Source organism: Ahaetulla prasina, chromosome 8, assembly GCF_028640845.1.
Source record: "Ahaetulla prasina isolate Xishuangbanna chromosome 8, ASM2864084v1, whole genome shotgun sequence".
NCBI lineage: Eukaryota > Metazoa > Chordata > Lepidosauria > Squamata > Colubridae > Ahaetulla > Ahaetulla prasina.
In genome coordinates this window covers 36,036,601-36,064,391 of record NC_080546.1, presented here as the reverse complement: position 1 = coordinate 36,064,391, position 27,791 = coordinate 36,036,601, and the positions used below count along the sequence as shown (strand labels likewise).

The 27,791-nt window shown below is 39.5% G+C and overlaps 1 protein-coding gene across 1 annotated transcript in view; it reads right to left on the bottom strand.

Annotated features, from left to right (window-relative positions):
* The window catches only part of FREM3 (FRAS1 related extracellular matrix 3), a 99,162-nt gene that overhangs the window by 9,897 nt on the left and 61,474 nt on the right, over positions 1-27,791 (bottom strand). Inside the window, exons 7-19 of the mRNA XM_058192506.1 lie at positions 24,724-24,873; positions 22,950-23,159; positions 21,280-21,477; positions 19,998-20,162; positions 17,789-17,971; positions 17,480-17,610; positions 15,546-15,704; positions 11,287-11,590; positions 9,731-9,862; positions 8,638-8,969; positions 1,052-1,244; positions 511-615; positions 4-131 (exon numbers count right to left, since the gene is read on the bottom strand). Coding sequence (XP_058048489.1) covers positions 4-131; positions 511-615; positions 1,052-1,244; positions 8,638-8,969; positions 9,731-9,862; positions 11,287-11,590; positions 15,546-15,704; positions 17,480-17,610; positions 17,789-17,971; positions 19,998-20,162; positions 21,280-21,477; positions 22,950-23,159; positions 24,724-24,873 — 2,390 coding nt within the window. The remainder of the gene's footprint in view (positions 1-3; positions 132-510; positions 616-1,051; positions 1,245-8,637; positions 8,970-9,730; positions 9,863-11,286; positions 11,591-15,545; positions 15,705-17,479; positions 17,611-17,788; positions 17,972-19,997; positions 20,163-21,279; positions 21,478-22,949; positions 23,160-24,723; positions 24,874-27,791) is intronic.

Sequence of the window (27,791 nt, the reverse complement as noted above, 5' to 3'; positions counted from 1 at the left end):
CACAGCAAAATCGGAAAGAAACTTCCATTGCTGCATTGGTTGATTGAAGGTTTGCTCACTTTGAGAAAGGTTCAATGTGAATGTAAGGCCAGGATGGTCAGATGACATCACCATAGAAGTCAGAGAAGTACCTGCAAAAGTGAAAGACCCGTTTTACGATGAAGTTAACTGACGTTATCCAACACACTGTGGAATGGAACTATCTTTTCTATTCCAATCTAGGAAACCAAAGAATCAGGACAGAGAGAGATGGACCAGTGGGTAGTGTACAATCAGGAAATCCTTGCTGTGTGTTTTGAAGACAGAAGGAAATTGGCAAAAATGTGCTGCTCTCTTCTCTCTAGGGAATCCAAAGGTTTTCCTGAATAGATGATAAAACCCAGTTCAAACCATAAGTTCCTTACTGTTTATGAGATTCACATTAAATCCCAAAGTCTGTTGTCATAGACCCACAAAGCGATTTTTAGTTCAGAAAAGATACTCAGAAAACATACAAAATGCTGGCCTTACCTGGGTGGGATATTATGAACTGGCCCATGAATCGAATTTCAGTCCTGAAATGGACCACCAATCGCCCTTCATCATTGATTTGCATACTGGTTGGGTAAAGAGACCCTAGATATAAGCAGCCATTATATTATTTTAGAAATATTCATAAAAAGACGAGTTGCTTGGTATCATACAAATGTGTTGCATTGCAAGTACCACAAGACTTAGTCAGCATTGTGTAGAGTAAGGACCCGAAATTATTGCTATGATAAAATAAAGCAATAAACATGAAAATAGAATAGCATCAATAATTCAAATTTTGTTTTAAAAGATAGCTTGGCTTTGAAGCAGCTGCCATTCTGCAAATGGCTGTATAAAGTTGTTTACTGCAATCTAGCCTAGAAACCAGCTATTCTTTTCTTGTGAAGTTCCATAGCCACAAATGGCTAATTGTGTTTAAGAGGCTAAGTTTTCATATCCTGTAGTAGCCAGTTTTCCAGACTAATCTCTTAAAGTAAAAAGGTTCTGGGAAAGAAAAAAAAGGAAAATATTTATAATTTACCTTGTAGTTCTGCTTCTGGTGGACTTCGAATACCATCTTTCCATAGAATGGCAGTATCATATACAAAAGTGAGCCTCAACTCAGATTGCAGGTCAAAATGTTGCCAGCCCCCAACTGCTGCAGGTGAATGGAAGACATAAGATACATAGAGGGGCACTCGAAGAGTGACATACGATTGAACCAGATTCAATACCTGGAAAACAGCACAACATTAGATCACCCTATGTTCATACTGGATCTTCAGGCATTAAAATCCCAGCTCTTCTGAACACAGTATAAAATCTCATCATTATACCTGCCTTACGGTCCCTTGTTTATTTATTTTCTGATATGTGTTGGCTTCAGAACAAATATTTCTTGTTGCACTTAGAAATCTACTTTGATGCTTTAAAATGAATTTACAGCTTATGGTGAAGTATGAGAGAATGAAATGTAGGCCAAAACTTAAGCAGGCAGCCTTCTTCCTGGCTTCTGAAATGCAACCCCGACAAAGAACAAAACCTACTCTAAAATCAACTTGACAGTCATCCCAGAGTGTGTGGCAATCTAAGATTACAATCAAGACCCTATTATGGGATTAAGTTGATACTAAAAATCTCACATTCATCTCTTACCTCCGGTACATTGCAGTCCAACTTTTTAAAAGTGAACTTGCTCATATTCAAAAGTATAGTTTCTGATGATTAAAGATAAGCATTATCATCACAGGAGTGAAATCTACTTACCTTCCCTACTGGTTCAGAAGTGCATGTGCCGTACATGCGTGCGTGAACCCTCTGCGCGTGCACAAACCCTTCTGCACATATGCAGAGGGCAAAAAACAGGTTACTTCATGGTTAAAACCAGGAAGTAATGACGACCGAGCCATTGCTACCGGTTCTCCGAACCACCCACCGCCATCGCTACCGGATCGGCTGAACTGGGCCGAACCAGGAGCATTTCACTCCTGCATCATCACCAATTTACCTTCCTGCTTTTAGAACTGATAGCAAATCAGATGAAGAATAAGAAGTGAACTAATCAAAGCCTGTATTCTAAGAAGTAAATAAAACTCCAGATAAAAAGAATAACTGGCATCTAACAATCAAAATAATCTTCAGGATTTCAAGCAGTTGAGAATATTTTTAAAACCCAAAGAAAAACTGAATGTAACCACCCATCAGTAATAGCTTATAATACTATAACTTTGATTAGGAGACGACACGCAAATCAAATTCTCCCTTTTATTTGCATGCAAACATGCTTTCTCCCTGCCTGTTTAAACTACAGGCTATAATTTAAACACATAGTACATAATTGAATGTGTACCTTACAAAATAGTTCCATTTACTTTTCTGGTGTAGTCCCATCCCATCTAATGTGGCTCCCAGTTTTCCCATAAATAGGATCTATGACTAATTCTGTATGGTTGAAATTTTACTATATGTCAAGTAATTAGTCAGGTTCTATATTAGCAATTAATAAGAAATTTCACCATAAAGTATATATTATCTGATACTCATGTCTGGTGGAAGGCATGTATATGTTCTTAACTTTAATGTCTTTGTGGCCTCTCTGGGAAGCCTTATATGCAATCTATGAGTGTTTACAGCTGCATGTATACATATGAACACTATGTCATCTTTACAGGTTCAAATTATATGAAGATGTCAGCATCCAACCTTTTGTCCTTGACATGCTCCCTTTGGCTTTCATTTAGCTAAACTCCAATCTGGTTCTCTTTATCACCATTCTTTTTGTTTCTACCCTAGCTAGGTCTCTAGCTCTATGTTGCTTTATAATTCAGGTCAGAACAGGATCTCTCATTAACTAATGAGATACCACTTTACTTCCTTCCCACATGCACCTGGATAGACATCATCATCATGAGCCATGGTGGCGCAGTGGTCAGAATCCAGTACTGCAGGTTACTTCTGCTGACTGCTGGCTGCCAGCAGTTTGGCAGTCTGATTCTCAGCGTCTTAAGGTCGACTCAGCTTTTCATCCTTCTTAAGTCAGTAAAATGAGAAGCCAGATTATTGGGGACAATATGCTGACTCTGTAAACCACTTAGAGAGGACTGTAAAGTTCTGTGAAGCGGTATATAAGTCTAAATGCTATTGGTATCATCATCATCATCATCATCATCTCTGCCAGGTTTCAAGAATCCTAGCTACCTTAAAATATACATTTACTGGCTTACAAAACCTTTAAGACAACTGGAAGAGACACATTTTAAATATTATAATGGCCAATGTCAAGATCTAAAATAAACATATGAAGTACTGAATGGATTTTCAGGTAATTCATCTCAAATATCAATCCTAACTCTGAAAGGGATGGCTGGTTCTTCTCTGTTTGAATTGAATAGAATAATAATAATAATAATAATAATAATTATTATTATTATTATTGAATTGAATAGAATATCTGGGATAGCAGAAATGTCTAAGCTAGCTAGCATCTGTCCTTAATGAAGGCACTGTTTCTCCCATAAGAGTTGAATTAGGGCTAATTGAAACTATTTGATTTGGACCAAACAATGAATTTATGGTTTTAAATTGGGGCAGAATAGTGTTTAATTAAATTAATTTAAAAATAAATGAAAGTAGAGCAAATTAGTTTTAGTTCTTTGTCCTAGTCCTATCTATTTTTCTGAAGCATGGTCTTAGTCATTGTTCCCTGCCTTCTGCAAAAGGCAGCTTTACTTAGAACAGTTTACATCCTGGGACAATATCTTTAATAGTAATAAAGAATGACCTCTGCCTGTTTCAGATTCTTGAAAAGGATGCAATAGCTGGAAAAAAATCCCTGACTGTGCCACCTACCCTGTTTTCCCCAATAAGATATCCCCTGGTAATAAGCCCAATTGGGCTTTTGAACACATGGCAATAAGGCCAAGCGCTTATTTCAGGGTTCAAAATAATATAAGACAGGGTCTTAATTTTGGGGAAACACAGTATCATAATATCTGAAAGCATGAAAATCCTATAAGGATGCCTCCTTTTTAGTTTCACACTAATCATTTAACATTATGTATTAAATTATAGCATCATGTTTTGGATTTTTCAATAAAATTAATTGTACTTCGAACATAGTCCTCTACTTTTTACCAGCACTGAATTTTGTCCTTCCTTCAATTAGCTCTATTCAGACATTTGGAAAAACACTGCTCTATTTTAAAGCAAGAGGCAATGATATTTCCTCTCGCTAAGTTTGATGTCACCCATAAGTAATAAATTGATATTATCCGGTTTTAAGCTCAAATGAGTTCTGCCACCATGAATTAACTAAAACAGATGTTTTTTCTCGTTTATATGGCATGTCCATTTGGTGCATATTAGTACACTATTGCCTCATCAGGCACGTTCTGAAATATGTAAGATCTTATTTGGCTGCCTTTAAATTGCCCTAATTCATGAATCACAAAAATTAATCCCTGTACTATCTTTGTCAGTAAACTCATGAAATCATTTGACATGCTCACAGAGTATATTAGGATCATATTCAGTCTTTGAGAGTTAGCACATAAAAGAATCATGTGGATTATGGCAGTTTTTTCTTTGCCTATGTATGGAATTTCTATGGCGCCTAGGAGGTCTGGTCTCTATAATTTTGTTTTCATACTGTTATACTCTTGTTAGACATTAAGTTGTCTGCCAAATTTTCCTCCAATCTTAGCTATATAGGCACATTTCTCCTTTCTATATTCATTCTGTTTTGATTATACATTATGTATTCATTCAATATTCATTACATCACTTAAAAAGTGGCAATTTGTTTGAAACTCCAAATAACTAATTTGCTTGTAAGAGCATCCTTTTTAATGTGCTATCAGCAAAGCTTTTGTTATGCTATCTAGCTTTATTTTCTAACTGAATTGAACTGTTATGGGCATTAAGCACAAAATTGTTCCTTGGCTTTGTTTTACACAATGCATAGATTCTGCCATTGTGTTGGATAAACTAATTTTATTACTTTGTTTATATGTGAATCAGAAAATAATGGGGTCTTCAATGAACTGTAATAAATTTTTGAGTTCAATTACATTATTGGTCCATCTGCCACAAATCTCTTTTCCTGAATAGCAGCAATACTCCAAGTAATAGATAGGAATTTCCCTCAAAAGGGTTAGGAAAAGAGTGCTATGAAAGCTTTGCTGTAGACAGACTGAATCAGAATACACAATGGATCCTCCTCACTCGTTAATTGGTTCTGGGAGATACAACAAGTATTAAAAAGGTACCCAGGATAAAAAGGGCCCAGGGTAGGGGTGGGGGGGTAGCGGTTGTTATTAACGAGAGTCTGGAACCTAGGGAGGTCGCTGTCCCACAGATAGCCGGTTGTGAAACCCTTCTAGTGAAGTGGGGCTGTGGGGTGCAGGTGGGCTTGCTGATTGCATACCTGGCTCCTTGCTATGTAACGGCAGCCCTGCCCGAGCTGCTGGAGATGATAGCCGGGACGGCGGTTGAGACCCCCAAACTTATGGTTATGGGGGATTTCAACTTGCCGTTGGCGGGCGACTCGTCAACGGCAGCTCGGGAGTTCATGGTTTCCATGACGGCCTTGGACCTGACCCAGTTAGTTAACAGTCCCACCCACATTGGGGGTAACACACTGGACTTGATTTTCATCTCGGGATAGTGGCTAAATGATCTGGAGTTAGGGGAGTTACTATTTAAACCCCTATTTAAACCCCTGTCATGGTCAGATCATTTGCTCCTTCAGCTAGACTTTTGAACAGCTGCACCGCACCGCAGGCAGACGGAACCGGTTCGATGGTTCCGTCCCAGGCGCCTGATGGACCCAGAGAGGTTTCTGACGGAGCTTGGGCTGTTTCCAAGGGAATTAGCCCATGGCTCGGCTGAGGAACTGGTCGCCGCCTGGGAAGAGGCGGCAGCTGGGGCTTTAGACCGTGTCGTGCCTTTGCGGCCTCTGACGCGGCGATGAACTCGACCAGCTCCTTGGTATAACGAGGAGCTGAGAGAGATGAAGCGCTGGAAAAGACACCTAGAGAGTGCTTGGAGGTCCAGTCGCTCCGAACCCGACCGAACACTAGCAAGGTCGCATATTCAGACTTACCTAGTGGCAATCAGAGCAGCGAAACATAATTATTTTTCTGTTCTCATAGCATCGGCTGATAATCGCCCAGCCACCCTGTTTAGGATGACCCGCTCCCTGCTTATGCAGGAGGCTCGGGAGGACCCCTTACAGGGGCGTGCTGAGGATTTTGTACAATATCTGTCTGATGATTCGGGACGGACTGGACACTGATTGGATAGATCCGGGTGGGTTGGCGGGGATGAGTCTTGAGAGTATCATCTGGGCTGAGTTCGATCCTGTGACTCCCGACGACATGGACAGGTTGTTGGGTAGGCTGAATCCCACCACATGTTTATTGGACCCGTGTCCCTCCTGGATGGTACTGACCACACGGGAGGTTACACGAGGCTGGCTCCTGGGAGTTACCAATGCTTCCTTGTTGGGGGGCATTTTCCCTACCGCCTTGAAAGAGGCGGTGGTGAGGCCCCTCCTCAAGAAGCCCTCCCTAGACCCAGCTGTATTAGCGAACTACCGTCCAGTCTCCAACCTTCGCTTTTTGGCAAAGGTTGTTGAGAGTGTGGTGGCATATCAGCTTCCTCAATACCTGGAGGAAACTGTCTATCTGGACCCGTTCCAGTTCGGTTTCAGACCCGGGTACAGCACCGAGACGGCTTTGGTCACGTTGGTGGATGACCTCTGCAGGGCTCGGGACAGGGGATGTTCCACTGTCCTGGTCCTGCTAGATCTCTCGGCGGCTTTTGATTCCATCGACCATGGTATCCTGCTGCGGCGGTTGGAGGGACTGGGGATGGGAGGCACTGTTTATCGGTGGTTCTCCTCCTATCTCTCTGACTGTTCGCAGACAGTGTTGGCAGGGGGGCAGAGATCGACCCCGAGGCGCCTCACTTGTGGGGTGCCTCAGGGGTCGGTTCTCTCGCCTCTCCTGTTCAACATCTACATGAAGCCGCTGGGCGAGGTTATCCATGGTTTCAGGGTGGATTATCATCTGTACGCTGATGATACGCAGCTGTACATTTCCACCCCGAACCACCCCAACGAAGCTGTTGAGGTGATGGGCCGGTGTCTTGAGGCCGTGCGGGTCTGGATGGGGAGGAACAGGCTCCAGCTCAACCCCTCCAAGACTGAGTGGCTGTGGGTTCCGGCGTCCCGGTACAGTCAGCTTACGCCATTGCTGACTGTTGGGGGAGAAGTACTGACCTCCAGGGGAAGAGTGCGCAACTTAGGCGTTCTCCTGGATGATCGGCTGTCTTTAGAAGAACACTTGACGGCCATCGCCAGGGGAGCATTTTATCAGGTTCACCTGATTCGCCAGTTGCGCCCCTTCCTTGATCGGGACTCCTTATGCATGGTCACTCATGCCCTCGTCACTTCCCGCCTGGACTATTGCAATGCTCTCTACATGGGGCTCCTCTTGAAGAGCACCAGGAGGCTCCAGCTAGTCCAGAATGCGGCCGCGCGGATGATAGAGGGGGCACCGCGTTGCTCCCATATAACACCCATCCTGCGCAGCCTGCACTGGCTGCCGGTAGCCTTCCGGGTGCAATTCAAGGTGCTGGTTACCAACTTTAAAGCGCTCCGTGGCTTAGGACCGGGGTATTTGCAAGACCGCCTTCTGCCACCGATTGCCTCCCAACGACCTGTGTGCTCCCACAGAGCGGGCCTCCTCAGGGTGCCATCGACCAAACAATGTAGGTTGGCGGCCCCCAGGGGGAGGGCCTTCTCTGTGGCGGCACCAGCCCTATGGAACAAGCTACCTCCGGGGTTATGCCAACTCCCCGACCTCCGGGCCTTCAAACGTGAACTGAAGACTATTTCACCAAGCGGGACTAGCCTAAGACATATTTTAGCGAAATTTTAATGGGTTTTAATTGGTCTTTGACCATTTTAGTGATTCGGGCAGTAAATATTTGCTTTTAATTGTTTTTAAATATTGTTATTTATTATATTTATATTGTATTGTATATTGTATTGGTGTGTGTATTTTAATATTGGCTGTAAACCGCCCTGAGTCCTTCGGGAGATGGTGCGGTATAGAAAGGTAATTATAAATAAATAAATAAATAAAAATAAAAATGACGAGTACCAAACAAACCATGTGATTTATCACATGACCCTTTGTTTTGGCTTGGAAGAACTTCCTGCTTGTCCTTTTTCTTATGATAGCAGCCTTCCCAGCATGGCCAACTTTCTGTCTGCCCTCTCAGGCCGTCCCCACTTCCTTTTGCAGTGACCTTCTTGGCATGGCTGACTTCCTATCGGTTCTCCACAGGTGTCCTCCTCTTCCTATTGCAGCAAATCGAGTACCACACAAAAGATGAGTACCAGGACAATATTTTTATGTCAAAATATTGGCACTGAGTACCAAATTCAACGAGTTTTGAAGCAGTTGAGTACTGAGGTAACACTTATATTTTGATTCTGTATATTATTGGTTTAAATGAAGAAATAATTTGTTCTGGTTTTTCATACTATGACTTGCAGTGTATGCCACTAAGCAAAATCCTTGCATTAATAGAGATTTGCTTTTCTTCAATGGAGCCTACCTGACCATCTGTCCCAATGGAGCCGCTACAGCCAGTTACCAGTTCAGACATATCATAATAACTGATAAATTCCCACAGGCAAGCCTCCAGATTGAGATTACGATAGAAACGTAAAGTCTTAGCTGATCGTATGCTACTGCTGTATTGGTAGGGTGAAGTTTCTCCCATCACTTCTGGATTCTTGATATCATCTGTGATGAAGCCATGTTTTGTTTCAATTTCATTATAATCCAAGAGATTGGAGCATTTGTGATTGCCTACACGGGTGCCATCTGGGCTCAGTGTCAACTCAAAATTGGACAAAGGTCTGGTTGAGATTACTGGCAACATTCCTGAAATCAGAAATTGTCCATTAGCTATTTTATGCACGAATAATAAAAGTAGCTGGGTGATTATATTACATTAACAATATTACATTCAGAGCATATGTAAGATTCAGATAAGTTTTACAACAGTAATTCAAATTTCAAAGCAGGGTCAAGAAAAATATTTGTAGTTAGTTGCCAAAGGACACTAAATCTTTTGTAGGTGAAGTATAATGTTTTATGGAACTAAAGTACACTGAAGTAATAGTTGTTTCCGTATAAGATAAAATAACCTTTACTGACATTTTTATTGCATTATTCCAATGTATGGTTGTGAAACTTCATATTGCTGTTTTTTTTTAATCTAAACATGCACGTACAAGTCTGCGTCTGTGTGTATGTACATACAAGTCTGTGTTTGCATGTATATGCATATTAGATTTGAATCCTCAAATCTAAGCATTTGGTGAAACATTATCTAGAATAAAAAATAAAGAATTTTTAAGTCCATTAAGTGGTTTTGGGAGTTGGAGTTCATGGTCCTACTCCCAGAACCACTCCTGCTTATTCCAAGTTTTCTCCATTTCAGCACTAAATCTAGTAGATTTTCTCTTATATATAAGAATAAATATAACATTTTTTTCTTTGTTAAGCACGTTAAGCATGAACAAAGATGAGGATAAATAATAAAAGTTGTCTTTGAATCATTGTTTTAAAAATCTGATGACAACTGGTGCGGCACCATTTCAGCTGTTCTGGTTCTAGTGGCACATATGTGTGGTACTTACCATCTATGTGAGGCATGGTAACCGAAAACCTGATCAGGTTTGGATAATCAGGATCATCAGGACCTATGTAATGAATTTTGGCTGAGAAAGGCTCTGCTCCAACTGTACCCAGAATACGTGGTTGGCACAGACCTATAGGAAAACAGCATCATTTATTGATTGATCGATTTAAATCAAGCCACACCTCTCATTAATGTGATTCTGGGTAACTTACACAATTATGAAAAATAAGTACAGGAAGACTTTGTCTTATGACCACAATTGAGCCCAAAATTTCCACTGAAAAGCAAGGCAGTTGTTAAGTGAATTTTGCTTCATTTTACAACCTTTCTTGCCACAGTTGTTAAGTGAATCATTGCAGTTGTTAAGTCAGTAATACAGTTATAAAGTGAATCTGGCTTCCCAATTGAGTTTGCTCATCAGAAGGTCACAAAAGCTGATCACATGAGCCTGGGACCCTGCAATTGTCATAAATATGAGCCAGTTGCTAAGTACCCAAATTTTGATCACATGACCATGGGATGCTTTAAATGTGAAAAATGATCATAAGTCATTTTTTTCAGCGATGCTGTAACTTCTAACGGTCATTAAATGAAATGTTGTAAGTCAAGGACTACCTGCATTATCTTAATATAATTTTATTTATGCTCATGGTTTAATAGTAAATGCTGATAAATGCCTGCTTTGAAATTCTATAAGTCTAAATGCTTTCTCCAAGTGTCATTAAGTTACTAACATAATCATTGAAGCTCTTGTTGTGTGTGTGTGTGTGTGTGTGTGTGTATGCATATAATATATACTGTATTATATACAGTATTATTCTGTGTGTGTGTTTGTGTGTGTGTGTGTGTGTGTGTGTGTGTGTGTGTGTGTGTGTGTGTGTGTGTGTGTATATATATATATATATATATATATATATATATATATATATATATATATATATATAGTATGAAATCAGACAGAATTAATGTTCTCTAAAATTTAAGAAATGTATAGTTTGATCCTCAATTTTCCAATTTAAGGAATGATACATATCCCTAATAGCAGGCAGCTCACATCTACAATACACATATCACAAATACGTGTAAATGACAGATTTGGAAATCCTTTCACAATTGTTTCCCTCAGGCAAATTGTAGGACATATCAGATTACATGCAGACTTAAAGCAACACAGATCCTTTATGTTTTCTTTACATGTTCGGAAACAAAAATGTTGTAAGCTTGTTTTCAAACGACATAAATACAGAGGAACAGTCATAAATCTACTATCTCTCTTTTTCACTTGGCTAAGTTACACAGGTTCTTAAAGGTATTAATTTTAAATTATTATTTTTAAAAAAATAAAATTATACTTGCTACAATAAATATATTGAAGTGCAAATGTTGAATGTCATATCTAACTCCCTTTGTTATTAAGTTAATAATTGCTCTTCTAATTGTTCCATCTTTTTCATTACTAAAAAAACATTTCTTGGAAAAAAATGTTCTTTTTGAATAAAATGCATACAATATACCCATTTAGTTCAGAATCACTTAATTGTTTATTAAACTTACCTTCTTGTCTATTTATTATGTGGATGGGACTCAACAGTTCTAAGCCCACATCTCCATTGGCCTTGACAGCACGTGCTGCACACTGAACCCTGGAGCCAGCTTGGAAATAGATGGAGTCTAAAGCAATTGACTTGGTGTTAGTGAAGAAAGTATTGGAATCCACTTCACGCATTGGGCTGGTTACACCATCAATACCACTTGGGGCACTGACAAGCCAACGATACAAGGTCACTGTGTCATTGATGTTTTCAGCAGCACAAATAGATCCAGTCTTGTCATAATCTGAGTATTTGGGGTTGCATGCCTAAATGGCAAAATGCATACAATATATCCATTTAGTTATGTTTAAATCTTTGTCATGAAAATGCTTAATTAAGATGTCATAATAAGATATTCCTCTCTTTTGGTTTCACTAGAGCAGGGCTGTCAAACTCAAGGCCTGCAGGCTGGATCCGGCCCACAAAGGCTGCCAAGGAAGCAGGGAAGGACTGACTCGCGGTGCCTCGGCTTGCACCGACCAGGCACTGATTTACCTGCTGGCAGCCATCCAGGCCCGAAAAAGGTGTGTGCACAGGGGGCAGGGCTGAGGTGGCAGGGCAGCCCCATGGGTTGGATCTAAGGCCGAGTACAGGAAACAACACAGTCCATGGCCCAGGTTCGCTGCTTGCTCCTATGCACCAACCTTGTTTGAGGACAGGAATGAGATCTGGCCCGCAAGGCCACCCCGGAGACAGTGAGGGACTGCCCACCCCTGCCCAAAGTCCCCCGGGAGTGCACACAGGAGGCAGTGAGTGTGTGGGGGATGATGGTGTCCAGCAGCAGCCTGCAGGCTGAGGCTCTGCAGCATGTACAGCACAGGTGGTTCTGGGTGCTGTGACCGCCAGGCTGGCCCTAAACAGCAGGCAGAGGCACAGGGGAGGAGGCATGTTATCTGGTCCATTGGAAGTATTGGGCAGCTGCCCACCCACCTCCATGCTCCGTCCCACAGTATGTCTTTGCTTGCCCATGACCACCGCAGCTGGGTTGGGGCAGGTGGCTGGGCAGTTGTCTGGCACATCTGGCTAGCTGGATTGCCTGCCTCCCCCCCATGCCTCTACCTTCACTTGTTGCCAGTGCTGCTGCCACAAAGCGAAGCGAGACAGGTGGCAGGGTGGTAGTGAAGTCATCCAACTTCATCTTCTAACTGCACTGCACATGCAAGATGAATCTTATACCTGCCGCCCCATTTGCGAAGGCCCTGGCAAATGGGAAAGGCTGGGAGCTCCCATGCCCAAGAAGCAGCTGGAAGTCCGCAGCCTGTGTATCACAGATGGGTCCAAACCCCACAACCACCGGGCTGATGCTCCAAGCAGCACGTGAAAACATGTGATCAGGCCTGCCAGATGCCCGGGCGGCCATGCAGCCTGACAGATGCGCAGCTGCCTGCTCAGTTCCAGTTACAGCAGCCGCGGGCAAACACAGATTGTGGGGTTGTGTTGAGACAGCCCAGCTGGTCACCGCCATGATGCAGCCCCTGCGCACTCAGCCCCCTCCCTCAAAACTCATCTTCCAGCAAGATTTCTTCCCATTGCTGGGGTTGTTGGGTGGGAAGGGCAGGCAGTGGCCTCCTCCACACCCCATTTTGGCTGGCAGAGTGTTGAAGGAGGCCGTCCTCATCCTCCAGCACCGCGGCTGAGCATCATTAAAAATAATAAATGTACCCAGAGGCCCTGCAGCTTTCTAGACCAAGCTACGTGGCTATTCTGGGCTGAGGAAAGAGGGCAGGGAGGGGGAATTTCTGAAGAAGTCGCTCACCAAGGGGAGGCAGCCAACATGTCCTTCCCCACTTTCAGGGGTTCTTGGAAGAGTCCAAGCTGCAATGGAGGACAGTTGCCCCCAAACCAGGGGTGAAATCTAGCAGGTTCTGACAGGTTCTGAAGAACCGGTAGCAGAAATTTTCAGCTGTTCAGAGAACCGGTAGTGGAAATTTTGAGTAGTTTGGAGAACCAGCAAATACCACCTCTGGCTGGCCCCAGAGTAGGGTGGAAATAGAGATTTTGCAATATACTTCCCCTGGAGTGGTGAGGGAATGGGGATTTTGCAGTATCCTTCCCCTGGAGTGGAGTGGAAATGGATATTTTGCATTATCCTTCCCCTGCCATGCCCACCAAGCCACACCCACCAAGCCACACCATGCCCAGCAAGCCATGCCCACAGAACTGGTAGTAAAAAAATTTGGATTTCACCACTGCCCCAAACCCACCTTCCTCTACGGCTTATGAAAGCAGGGCAGAAGTAGTTTAGGTGAGCTGGGGGAGGGGACGGGGGATGCACTGAATTCTGATCTTGGAGCATTTTTGAACTAATCAAAATGCAGGTGTCCTTTAAAAATCACATTTCTTTGAATGTTGCCGTGTAGTGTGCCTCTGGGAAGAAAAATGGCTGTTAGAAAGAAGGCTGCACAAAACACCCTGTGCGTGGAGGAACTGGCCCTTAGCTAAACTCCTTTACTGTCCTGGGGCTTTTTTTAGGTTTTTTAGCACAACCTTGCAGGTTGAAGTGAGGTGGGAAAGGCTGGAGAAAAGGGAGAACTAGGAGCTATAGGAAAGGAAGGTTAGGAAGGATGAGGAGAGAATAGGTACAATTTGTGATTCAGTATTTATAATTTCCATTGATAAGATTGCTCCTCTAACTCAACAATGACCTTGGAGTACCTTCAAGTAAGATACAGTACTTAAAAAACCAAACCAAATACTGTAAACAAAAAATGGCATCATGTAACAACCAATAATAAATACCAAGTGGCCACATCACTAATTCTATCCCAGAATCTGGAGAAAAAAACATTTAGAAAGAATATCTAAAATGCTTGTGGTTCATGGCAATCCGATGCCCCAGAGCAATGCTATTCCAGCCTTGAACAGATCCCATAATCAGGGATCCACTCCCTGATATCAATGAAAATGTCTCAAAGTCCACCAAAATCCCTCCAGGCTCTGTGTCGTTGGAAGGCTGTCAAGTTCACTCTTTGCCTCTCCACTGCCAATTCAAATTTATTTTGTTCTTGAAATTCGGTGTAATGTAGACCTTCTCAAAATCCATCCAAATTTCTCAAAGCAAAAACAAACCTCCTAAAAAGGCCAAGTGCCCAGTAAATGACTCTCCCTCCCATTGTTATTGTGATAAAAAATGGATTGCTGCTTGATTTGCTGAATGCAGGATCCAGTGTGGAAGGAAACATTTTGGCTGACAGAGGGCTATCAAAACAAAATATTTGAGCATGCAAGAAGGGACAGGAAAGGAGAAAGGGAAAGAGGAAAGAAAAAGAAAAAGAAAAAAAGATGGGAAGAGAGCAAGGAAGGAAAAATAAGGAAAGATGGGAAGGAAGAAGAAATTAGAATAAAGAGGGAAGGAAAAGAAGGGAAGGAAGGAGGGAAGGAAGGAAGGAAGAAAGCAAGGAAGGAAGCAAGGAAGCAAGGAAGGAAAGAAAGAAGGAAGGAAGGAAAGAAGGAAGGAAGGAGATTATGAGAGTGAGGGAGGGTCTCAGGGAAGTCCTGCTTTAGCACTTGGCACTATAGGTGTCCCCCCAACACGAGTCCCATGGCCATGCCCACTATAGCCACACCCACACCCACACCCTGGCCAAGGTCAAACACAACCATGATATGGCCCTCAATGAAATAGTTGGACACCCCTGCACTAGAGTATTTAGCGAATTTCTTATTTGTGTTATCACTTCATAAATCTGTTAATCCTAGCTGAGAATTAAGTTTGAATTAAGTCTGGCATTTAAATGTAAAAGCCAAATGCTGTGGAAAGACTTCAGTTTATTAAAGTTTGAATGAAAAAAGATATTGATATCATATCATATCTATTGATATCATATCTATTAGAAAATCAGGGAAAAGTAAGAAATGAAGTATCAGTAGATTATCTAGGAAGTTGCAAGAAGATTTAGATCAAGTTTTAATTCTATGGAGAATGCAAATGTAATATTAAGCAGACATCTATTCCTTCATATCAGTCTCTCTTCTGTGAAATTAGTATTAACACAATTTTTTTCGATAAGCAAAATTTTGAAAGGACATGAAACAAAAACTATAACTAATCCTCCACATTAAACTTTCTGTCTTTAAATAGATACTGATAATCAAGTAAATGACTGATACGAACTGATAAAATGGGACCTTCCAGAAGCTTAAAAAATTAATCCCAAATATTTTTTCCACCTAGTAGTAGAAAAATTAAGACATTATAACTTGAAAAAAGATGGATCGTACCGTTACACACACAATAGGATATCCATTGGTAGGGTGGGGATTTATTTTGCTTTTGGCAGTGTCATCATACAACAGAAGTGATACAACTTGTGGCACAGCTGGGAAGGTCACATCCGCCATGCTATCCATTTCTTCAATGTATATAATGGCTTTATTCATCTGAATGGAAAAAACATAAAAAGTTTCTCTCTAAATGTAAAGCTGACATGAAAGCATGCTGCTGTAACCCAGCTATATTATACATAATATATTAAATGTTAAAATTAATCTATCCAGAAATAACAGACTGAAGAATATGAAGATATAAACTCAAGGAGCATACCATTCAAAATCAATTAATTTTGACACTGAAGCATAAAATATTATGAAGACTTCTTCGTAATAAAATATAATAACCAAGAACTAAAATATAAGAAACAATTATCAATTTATTCCTTTTCATGATATCTTAACCCCAACTTACGATGGAGGGTTAGAAGGCTTGTCTTATGCCACTATTATCCATTCTAAAAGTTGAATGTAAAGATCCCTTTTTGCTAGAGGAAGAAATTATTCACTAGACAAAAGGAATCCATAGAACCATTCACGCCTCTAAAAACATATCAACAAGGAAACTGCTTTCCACCTTATTTGGTAAAAGAAACACCTATGGCCAATTCATCTTGATAGCTCTTCATATGGATCAATCGATATTTGCTAAAAAGATATAGATTCAGATCTAGAATTCAAGCATGCTAAAACTTATTTTTCACTGAGAGGCAATTGGATATTATTGAATGGCACCGACACTTATTTTGTCAGTCTACTGGTCAATCTAAGGGTAGAGATTTTAAATCAAACCAAAGCATCAAATCTTCCTTAATGCTGGTTGGATTTAATGCTTATAAACTTTCCAAAGAATAGAAGCAGGTCTGAGCAAAGGCTTTGCTTCCAGTTTGGTCTTCAACCACAGACTTCCATGAATTCTGAAAAGCTAAGATTGTTAATACTCTGGCCCCAAAGGATAGGGTGCGCAACTTAGGTGTCCTCCTGGATGAACGGCTGTCGTTTGAAGATCATTTGACGGCCGTCTCCAGGAGGGCCTTCCACCAGGTTCGCCTGGTTCGGCAGTTGCGCCCCTTCCTTGATCGGGATGCCTTGTGCACAGTCACTCATGCGCTCGTTACCTCTCGCTTGGATTATTGTAATGCTCTCTACATGGGGCTCCCCTTGAGGTGCACTTGGAGGCTCCAGTTAGTCCAGAATGCAGCTGCGCGGGTGATAGAGGGAGCTACGCGTAGGTCCCACGTAACACCGCTCCTGCGCAGACTGCACTGGCTACCTGTGGCCTTTCGAGTGCACTTTAAGGTTTTGGTTACGACCTTTAAAGCGCTCCATGGCTTAGGGCCAGGGTACTTATGGGACCGCCTGCTGTTACCGCATGCCTCCCACCGACCTGTACGCTCTCACAGAGAGGGACTTCTCAGGGTGCCGTCCGCCAAGCAATGTCGGCTGGCGGCCCCCACGGGAAGGTCCTTCTCTGTGGGGGCTCCCACACTCTGGAACGAGCTTCCCTCGGGTTTACGCCAAATACCTGACCTTCGGACCTTCCGTCGCGAACTGAAGACACATCTTTTCACTCGCGCGGGGCTGGCTTAAATTTTATCGATTTTAAATTTTCTATTAATAATTTTAAATGGGGTTTTAGTTTATTATATATTTTAAACTTTTTAGGCCAATTATAAAATAAGTTTTTTAATTTGCATTTTAAATTGTATATTGTATTGCCTGTTTTTTACTTTTGCCTGTACACCGCCCTGAGTCCTTCGGGAGAAGGGCGGTATAAAAATCAAATAAATAATAAAAAATAAATAATAATAATAATAATAACTCTGACATTTCTGAATCATCCTCAACTGAATGCAAACTAAAGGGCAAACCACTTGGGTATTTACCTGTGTCTCAGCCACCATATTCTCATCAGGTTTCAAATGCACTGTAAATGCTTCACGCATTTCTCTCATTCCATCATACAAAACTTCAACCTCCACAAAGTGCTCTGTTTCTCCTTCTTTAAATTCAATATCTAAAATGAATAATGATAAATGAGCAATTTGGGTCATATCTGTGAAATATGAATATTTATCAGTCAAAGTTTTGCGCTCATGTTTTGTACCATTAAAAACATATATAATTCCAGATTTTTTAAAAAATATTATGCATTAACATTTGCTGCAATGTCCAATTTAGGATCAGATTCTTACCCTCAGACATTGGATTATAATCTTCTCCAGAAGTAGCTGAACCATCTTTAGTATGAATTCTTACAATAGAAACTTTGGAAGTATCTCCAAGTCGCAAGATTGGGATCTTTAAAACTGCAATTTCTCCAGGCTCCTGTGGTTCTTGAATGTTATATTTCACCTCAGAGAATGTAATCATTGGTTCTGCAAGACAACTGGAAAATGTCAACTTCTCCTTTCAATCAAGGCTAAACTTCAGTATAGCTTTTAAGAATAGTCTGAGACAGAAAAAAAGTCCTAACCAAGAAAATAACATTTTGCTTTATCCACTCAATTTATTATTTAGCAATGTGATTTATGTTAAATTTAATTAATGACAAAGCAAGAACAATGCCATTATGAACATCAAATGATCAGTTCAAATAATAAAAGGAAGACGATAAAGAATTTTCTAAGATTAAACTTTATAAAACACCTAGAAAAGTTCATTGTTTCCACTTAGGGTTTAATTCTATTTCAATATTTTGTCATCATATGCAATACTAGAGTTGGATGAATACAAATCAAAATTGATTCCCATCACTCTGTGCTGGTGTGAATTAAATGGCCGGTGAATGGCGCAGGCTGGTAAAAGCCTGTTATTAAGAACAGCCTGTTATTAAGAACACAAAGCCTGCAATTACTGCAGGTTCGAGCCCGGCCCAAGGTTGACTCAGCCTTCCATCCTTTATAAGGTAGGTAAAATGAGGACCCAGATTGTTGGGGGGGCAATAAGTTGACTTTGTAAAAATATACAAATAGAATGAGACTATTGCCTTATACACTGTAAGCCGCCCTGAGTCTTCGGAGAAGGGCGGGGTATAAATGTAAACAAAAAAAAAAATCAAAAAAAAAATCCCTGAATGCTAGTACTAGATTATGAATAGTTACTGTTTGAAGCACTTTTAGAGTCTCTTTCTTAGACTATCCAGTGGTACATCAGAGGTAATCTTAGAAGAAATTATTCATAACATTGAGCAGTTTATTTTCTGTAAGTACACAGAGGATACACATGAAAAGAAAAGAAAATAGATTTTAAGTAAGTATTAAGAAGGGTTTCCTAATAAGCTATTAAACAATTGAAAGTTGATAAACTTTTCTGATAAAAGCAGGGGCTATAATAGAAAACCTCCTATCAGGGATACAGTATTTGTAAACATGACCAATTTATATTCAGCTATAGTTTGCTCTCCATTGCAGTCTTTTCATTTACTACTTTATTTTATTCAGTGGGGGGGGAGGGACTAAACATTTTTTACATTTTGAAATAAGGTGTATAGCTTATACCACATATTTCATAATATGTTACCTTCAAAATTGCTGAAAACATGTCACTGCACTGTAATTTTTAAGGTGGCAAAAGGGAGAAATTATTGATTACATGTGATTGTTTTAAGTACTTTTAATATACTTTTAAGGTGTATCAGATAAAGCATTAAACTGGAGTTTTTCAGAAATTAAATATAAATTTCTGAAAAACTCCAATTTAATGCTTTATCAGATACACATTAAAATGTAACACTCATCCAGAAAAAGATAATAAAACAAAGGGTATTTCATTTTAAACTACCGTATATACTCGAGTATAAGCCGAGTTTTTCAGCACGTTTTTTGTGCTGAAAAACGTCCCCTCGGCTTATACTCGAGTATATACGGCTTATACTCGAGTTTTTTTTTTTCTTCTTTTTTTCACATTATACCGGATGGTGCAAACTTGGCGGGCTTTTGCATTAGCGCGGGGAAGCCCTGCCGGTGCAGTGAGAGGGCGGGGCGGGGGAGCCGCCAGCCTTCTCGGCTGAGGGAGGGAGGCTTTCCCTGACCGGTAGCTGCCTCATTTCCCTCCCTCGGCTTATACTCGAGTCCCCAGTTTACCCCAGTTTTTTGGGGTAAAATTGGGGACCTCGGCTTATACTCGGATCGGCTTATATTCGAGTATATACGGTATTTATTTTATTAGAGGATGTGGTTTAGGGTAATTCTGAAGGAAAACAGCCATTTTACTATTATCTTACAAAAAGTTATTGACCATTTGACTTCTTTTTCATAGCCTTGAATGCAGAGATTAGCAATATATAAATGAATCCTAATTTTCTTACATATATAATACAGTAGCTGTCCAGTTTGATGTCCCTTGAAGTAATAATCTAAAGGTCCTTTAATTGAAAGAATAGCAAATAGCTCATCAACCTACTGTCTTCTTCATCCTTAATCTTCACCAGCACTTCTTTTAGCTCCCCAATGGAAGCACCAAATGAAGAGGTACTTTTTGGAGTTCCAAGCACCAGTCTGAACTCTTCATCCTCTTCATAGATAGCATCATCTTCCAAAACCACAAAACAGGGTTTCTCTATTTCTCCTTTAGGAAGCAAAAAGCCAGAGTAGCGGTTACAGTATATTTTGACTCTTGGTGACTTGATGGATGCGCCCATTTAGGTTTGTTTGTTTTACAACACTATGAAACCAGTTTTTCATTAACATATTCCAATATGGTTTCTCAATCTTCCCTGGAAGTTCCTGGCGGTCCTGAGCCAAATATTGGCCAAATCCAATTGTTTAGTTTTCAAGACCAGCCAGTTCAGCCAAGACTGGCCAACTGTAGAATCTACCATTTAACTTCAGAATCCATATTAAAGAGATTAAAGCACTAACGCTGTTACATATTATTTTATGTAATCACTGAATACTGGAAATAAATCAATCTTGAGAAATTGATTTGTTTTGAGCTTCAGTTCTCCTTAATGCTAGCCAGGTCTCCAATGCAAGGAATTTTGTCTAAAACATCCATAACAAAACTTATATTCCAGAAATAAGGGATATTAGGACAAAAAAAGATAAGTATAATTAAAGGAAATGAGAGGCGAGAAATGTAAATAATAGAGGAATATCGAAATGAAGCTGATGTAAAGAAGGAGCATATGTTTTATGTTAGTGTTTGTTATGTCTTGTATTTGTAAAAAAAACTTATATTCCAACTTTTTTCCCACTAAAATTCACAGGAATAAAAATAATGAATTTAAACAACAATAATAATAAAAACAGGAAAACAAAAAAAAATCCTTAATAAAATCTGCTTGATCAGGCAGTTGCTACAACTGCTCTGTTTAGACAAAGAGTTTTAAAAATACTTGAGATTCACAAATTTTTTATAGTGATGTTTCTATAACCATTGATTAATAAAAGGCTTAATTAGTTTCATCATAATGAAAGCAAAATAAATGGACTATGCAATAACATGAGAATCTAAGTTTTCTAGCTTTACATTCAGTGAACTTTTATTTCTAATTTGTATGTATACAGAATATAGTACTGTATACCTGAATGCAAACCCCAACACACATACACTCATTAGAAAAATGATTGAAATAGGGCTTGGAGTGACTACTTGATACCTAAAATTATGAGTATGGTCATATCTTTTATCATTGCAACGAATTGCTTGCTGAGAAGCTTTTTTATTTAAAAGGAAATCTTACCTGGTAGGAATGTTATTATTGAGTCATCTGTGTTTGGTCTCTCCTCATAGTCCATCATAACCTGGGCAGAGCCTTGGCGAGTGTAGCAGCGGACAGTAGACTTATGATTCACATCTCCACTTCGTGAGATTATAGCTTCCATCTGACCATCTTTTTCATTCACAATGTAGAGAGGTTCCTTAAATTGGACTTTGGGTACTGCCAAAGAAATATGAATTATTCTATTTACATTCCATTGTCATGTTCACCTCATTTAAGTTCCCTCAGCCGACTATTAAAGTTATAATCAGAGCTGCTCAATTAAGAACTTGTTATATCAAAACAATTGGGGTAACTTGTAAAGGTGACTCACTTATTTGAATATATACTGCTCTATATCCTGTACATAGGCATCCCTTTTATTTTAATTTGTCAGCCAAGATTATATTCTTGTGTTTTTTACAGTATATAGTTTATCACCTTATCAATAAATTAGTTACGTTTATACATTATGATAAATACTTATGGCATAGGTTCTGCCTATGTCATTGATAGATTATGATTTATGAATTAACAGGTAAAAAACCCCACTGCATAATAGGTATAAACTAGTTGATGGAATTATTTTGTATAAAGAATTTAAACAAAAGCCATAAAAATATGGAGAGTCCTCGAGTTGCAACAGTTCATTTAGTGATTGTTTAGGGGTTAGAATGGCACTGAAAAGCAACTTTTGACTGTTTTCCACACTTATGATCATTGTAGCATTCCATTGTCAAGTGATCAAAATTCAGACATTTGGCAAGTGACTCTAATTTATGACAGTTGCAGACTCCCATGGTCATGTGATTGTCTTTTGCAGCCTTCTGACAAGCAAAGTCAATGGGAAAGCCAGATTCACTTAACAATCATGTTGCTAACTTAATACCTGGAAGTGATTTATTTAACAACTTTGGCCAGAAAGGTCATAAAATGGCATTAACAACTCTCTTGCTCAGTAACAGAAATGTTGGAGTTAATTGATGAGTGATAATAAGTGGAGCACTATCTTCACGTTTGAATAGTTGCCAACGAAAGCTTTAAGATATTTAGCAATGCCATTTTCTATTGTACTCAAAGGATGTTGTTAGAAGGCAAAATCAAAAATGCCTTCAAAATAACTTAAAATGAAGGAAAATAATGATAAAATGATTCCACTAATTAATATTAATATTAATAATATTAATATAAAAAAGAAAAGCCAAAATCCAGACCTGTATGATTTGCATTAGGCATTCCATCCTTTTCTGGAAGTAAGTGTAGTTTAGGATAGTTCACCATATTGATAATGAACTATAGTACCATGTTTCCCCCCCCAAAAGACCCTGTCTTATATTTCTTTGAACCCTGAAATAAGCGCTTGGCCTTATTGCCATGCGCTCAAAATCCCAATTGGGCTTATTATGGGGGAAACAGGGTATAGTCTGTACCCTAATACTATCTTGGTAGCTAGGTAGGTAACTAGGTGGAAAGGAAGGAATGCTTTCCTTAAAATTCAGAATTCCTAGCTATAATTTACATTAAAAAAAATACAGGTTCTATTTTCCAAATTCAATTTTAGCACTGTCTTGTATGCATCTATGCATGTTATCTTCTAATTTTACCATAAAATATTTTGTGTCAATTTATAGTAAACAATCTGCAATGCTTACAATCAGTGATGGTATCATTTATGATGATAGTAGCTTTGCTTGGCTCTCCAAGCACTGCATTCACTGGCATCTGGAGAACAAGTTCAAACTTTTCGGGGCCTTCAAGGACCGGCTGTCCTAGATCATCCAAAATAGTTGCACGAAAAGTCTGCATGTTTACACCAGGAGAAAAATCCATGTTTTGGCTTATGCCAACATAATCAACTCCAGCTACAAGTAGAGACAAAATTTAATTATGTGTGCAGTAATGTTCATATGATTCAAATAGCAGCTTATATACATTTTTAAATGCTTTTTTCATGTATTTTGGACATCTAAACATTGGACAATTAAACTTTCCATCGCTTTTAGAGAACTGTTCTAGAATGTCGAAAGGAGATCAATTAAAAAGCTATAATAATCAAAAGCTCAGTATTACACTTTGGACAAATTAAAGTACTTTTTGTCACAGAAAAACAATCACTGGCCTTATCTTGTTTTCATCTCTACTTTGAGATTAAGCCAAGAAAATTATAAATTTAACTGACATAGAAGAATTGGAATGAGCAAAGCACAAGGAATTTAATTTTATTTCCTCAAGTTTGAAATGCATTTGTTTTCTTTCAGGATAGTGGTACAGCATATAATTTAATTAGATAATTTGGTGATCCCAGAATGTGACTGTGACAACAAAACAAGAGGGAATCATTCTACTGAGCACTATTCAAACAATCTCATGGAATGAATTACAGAATATTGGAACAACAAATTCATTACATATTGGGGTTGTTGGAATTTTGCTTATATAGTATTTTTCTATGTACCTGTTAGTTTATGAACAATATATACGCTGTGGTTCACCAACAGCCTGCGGAGCTGGCAGCGGAGTCGGACAGTGAGGAGGCTGGGGAGAACAATGAGCCAGACCTGGAGTCAGAGGAAGGCCTGGACGAGGGCTCTGCGTCAGAGGCAGAGATATGTCCAGGGCCATCTGGGAGCGATGCGTAAACTTTGAAGCCCCCAGAGGCGGACAGCAGAGAGGCTCCTCCTGTTCCTATTGCACGCATGCAAAGAGCTGCCAGAAGGCAAAAGCAGCTAAAGCAAAAAGGTCAACTCGAGAGTAAGGCCAGGAGATGACTGGCCCCTCCCGTAAGGCTTAAAAGAGCAGCAAAGGCCCTTGGGCTCTTTGTAGGAAAGCAACGTTGCTATATTTTTTTCTAGTCGGCCCATGAAGTTGTTTCTGAACTTCATGGGGCTTTGCCAAGGAAAGCCTTTTGCAGGGTGCCACAGAAGATAAATGTTTCTGATAAGGCTGAAGGACTTTTTCTGAAGGACTTGTTTTGGAATTAATTTGGACTAAGCTGAGAATGAAGTAATTCTCAGCTGTTCTAATAAAATATGTTTGTTTATTGATTGTGACTGGTAATAACTACTTGGGCCAAGTTCACAACTTTTTTTTTTTAGGTTTTCGTGGGTGTTTGTATGTAGGTCTTTGGCTATTTGGATTTTCTCCCGCATAAAATTGCAATTGCTCCTAGAAGCACGAAGCTGTAAACACCAGCCTGAAGATGACGAATGAGACTTTGTCGAAACGTCGCCAAGACACTTCCAATTTTATGCGGGAGAAAACCTGAATAACCAAAGACACACACACACACACACACACACACACACACACAGAGATATATTATATATGTATATTATATTATTATATAATATATAATTATATAGTATAATAAAATTATATATATGTATGTGTGTGTGATATATTAGTAATACAGATGAAACAATTCACCTTCTGCAGATACTGGATCCGTTTTCCTGGAGCGCACAGTGACAGTGGCTGCTTTAGACAAGTCTGTTCCAGTTCTCCAAACACGAACTTCTACATAACCAGCGCTCTCCGCAACATAATATTCAGTGTCACCAAAATAGAAAGCAGGTTCTAGAACATAAAACAAAGATAGAAAAGAAAATAATAATCTTTTTTTTTTAAAAAATCAATGATCAGACTTCTTATATTTAGTCATCTAAATATAAGCAATTAAGCAATTAAGAAAAAGGAAAACAAGGATAGATAGTTTTGGAGATGTGAAAACGTTAACAATTGTCAGCTGACATAAAATAGGGGATCCCCAATATTTCCTAGATCATCGCGCTGAGTCAAGATCAGAGAAAATCGTGGAGAACATGCATTAATATATGTAACCTTCATGTTCTTAGTAGATTTAATTAACTACTTTTAGTTATATTGATTATAATCCTGAAAATCAAATTGTATTCCCGTCCTCCTTACTTCCACGCAAATTAGGGACACCTGGCAATTCCTATCTGGCAAAGGGTGGAAGGAATTGCCTTGAAGAAAAATTGCTATCAAGGCAATGGTAGGTAATCTCCAATAAATTGTGTGAGAAAATGACTCAGGCAAACCCTAATTCACATGAAGATAAATTGAAAGTGTGGGAAGCACACTCAGACTTGCAAGATTTTGTTATAATACAGGTAGTCCTTGCTTATAGACTGCTTTATTTAGCGACAATTTAAAGTTATCTAAAAAACAACAACTAGCTTTGCAACCAATCCTCCTATCTGCAGCATCCCACAGTTATGTTCCTAAAGCAGATTTAATGTTGAACACAGAAGTAAAACCACAGATTGTTAAGTGAGATAATGTCACATTTAACAACAGAATGAGAAGTTATGTTGTAAGGCCTTCGCGGCCATATGATTTTCTGCTTAGCAACCATAGCTTAGTGACAGAGCTGCCTGTCCTATTTGCGGTTGCTAAACAAGGACTGTCAGTAAAAATGGAACTGACCTTTATGGTTTCTCAGTCTTGTCTACCTATGCCCCAGACTTAATCTATCTTTCCCTTGTCATCTTTTTGTTAATGGTTCTCTCCTCTCTCCTTTATCTGAACAGATATTTATATTATATATATTTTCATATGCATAGTTCTCTGCAATTAAGTTCATTTTTCAAAAAGTATAATGATGTAAATATGTGGGGTATAAATCAGACTTTGAATTCATTCTCAGATTAGTTTGCCAATAGCAACCTAACCCCATTCTCTATACAGGGGTGGGAGTTCAAAAATTTTAGCAAGGGGCTTCTCTGCCCGGTTGCTGGATGGGCGTGGCCATGGTGGGTGTGGCCTAGTTGGCCTCCTGCACCATGGTGGGGGGGCATTTTTGCCCCCCCCCCAGGCTCCGGAGGCTTTCCTTGAGCCTCCAGGAAGACGAAAATGGCCTCCCCAGGCTCTGGAGGCCCTCTGGAGGCCAGAAACAGGCCCATTTCTTCTGGCCCGTTTTTTACCCTCCTTGAGCCTCCGTGCACTTACCTACATCAAAAAACGGGCCACGTGGGGACTCCTGGGAGGGGAGGGGTGGGCAGGACCAGCCAGGAGTGGGATTTGGAGTTCTCCGAACTGTACAGAATCTTAGCTAGAGGTTCTCCTGAACCCACTCCTGTATCTATAGTAGTATAACTGTGAAAATGCATCTAAAACTTTAACCTGTGAAATTGAAAAGTACAGTGTACTGTGGCTAGAAAAAATTTTTTTTTTGTAGATTGGATATTGATAACAACAACACAAAAGAAAGCCAATGCCAAATAAAATTTATATATAATTTCACATTCCTTATGTTTTATTGTAAGGAATAATATGGAAGGAAGAACCTGTATATCTCCAGCTTTGAAAAGTGTGTAATTCTGTCTTCTAAAAATGCAGAAATATGGATCAGTGCCTATTTCATGAATTATTAATAAAACGTATAGGCAATAGCTTAGAAACACCCAGGTGTTCCTCAAAGGTAGAACTATAAATCCAAATTTCCTCATATTAGTAATCAGTTTGTACAATCTATATTAACTCATGAGCTTTAATCACAAAAGGAAGCTAAGGCAGGCTTTTTGAATAACATATAATTTAAACTTAATTTAAATAAGGGGCGTGCATAAGAGCACAAAAGTGCCTACCGTTCCTGTCCTATTGTTCCCTTCATTATATCAAATTGATATAGTTGATGGATATTTTTACACATATATATATATTTTCTTCAAGATATGTTGTTTTATCTATGACAATTGTTTGTGTATACTGTTGTGACAAAAAGAAATAAAAAAAACAAAAACAAAAAAAACCCCAGATACTGTAATTGCAAATTAAAGACAAAGCAAAACATTAACTGTTTATTATATCTTAAATTATGGTTCCTGTGACCATTGATGTTTTAGATTTTCATTCACCCCTCCCAAAGTCTGAGATGGCTATAATCTCAACATCTAATTGTGCATTAAACCCTTTTCTTTCCTTATCTATTAACCATTTCATAAGTAAATAAAAATACTTCTATTATTAAAAATACTAGTCTCCTCACTTTTGTACAGCAGTAATATGTTCTGTGTAAACTACTCATTTAAAAGCTATTTCTGATTTCTTAAAGAGGCCCTCAGAGTGTTTGCTCAGGCTGGTTATTCCCCAGTGGTACCTCCACAATTGAGAAACACATGTGCCAGTGCTGAAACCTGTTCTACTTGCCCTGCCACTTAAACATTCCTGTAGAAAACCATGGTAAGATTTCCACTTCCTTGTAAAATCACAAATTGTTTGCATCTCCATCTTCAAAGCTCATTATTGTATAACTGGATCCTTTGTTGAGTTACACATGATCAGGCAGCATGTTTCTGCATAACAGGAAAATAATATAGAACCCACAGCTTCCTAGAGTATGATCAAGGGCCAGTAACAAAACCCATATTGTTCACCCCTAGGTGGAATATGAAGATCAAAGGACTAGATTTTTTTGGTCTTGAGTACTTGATTATGCAGCTTTTTCTTTAATAGGAAACATGAGCAGTTTG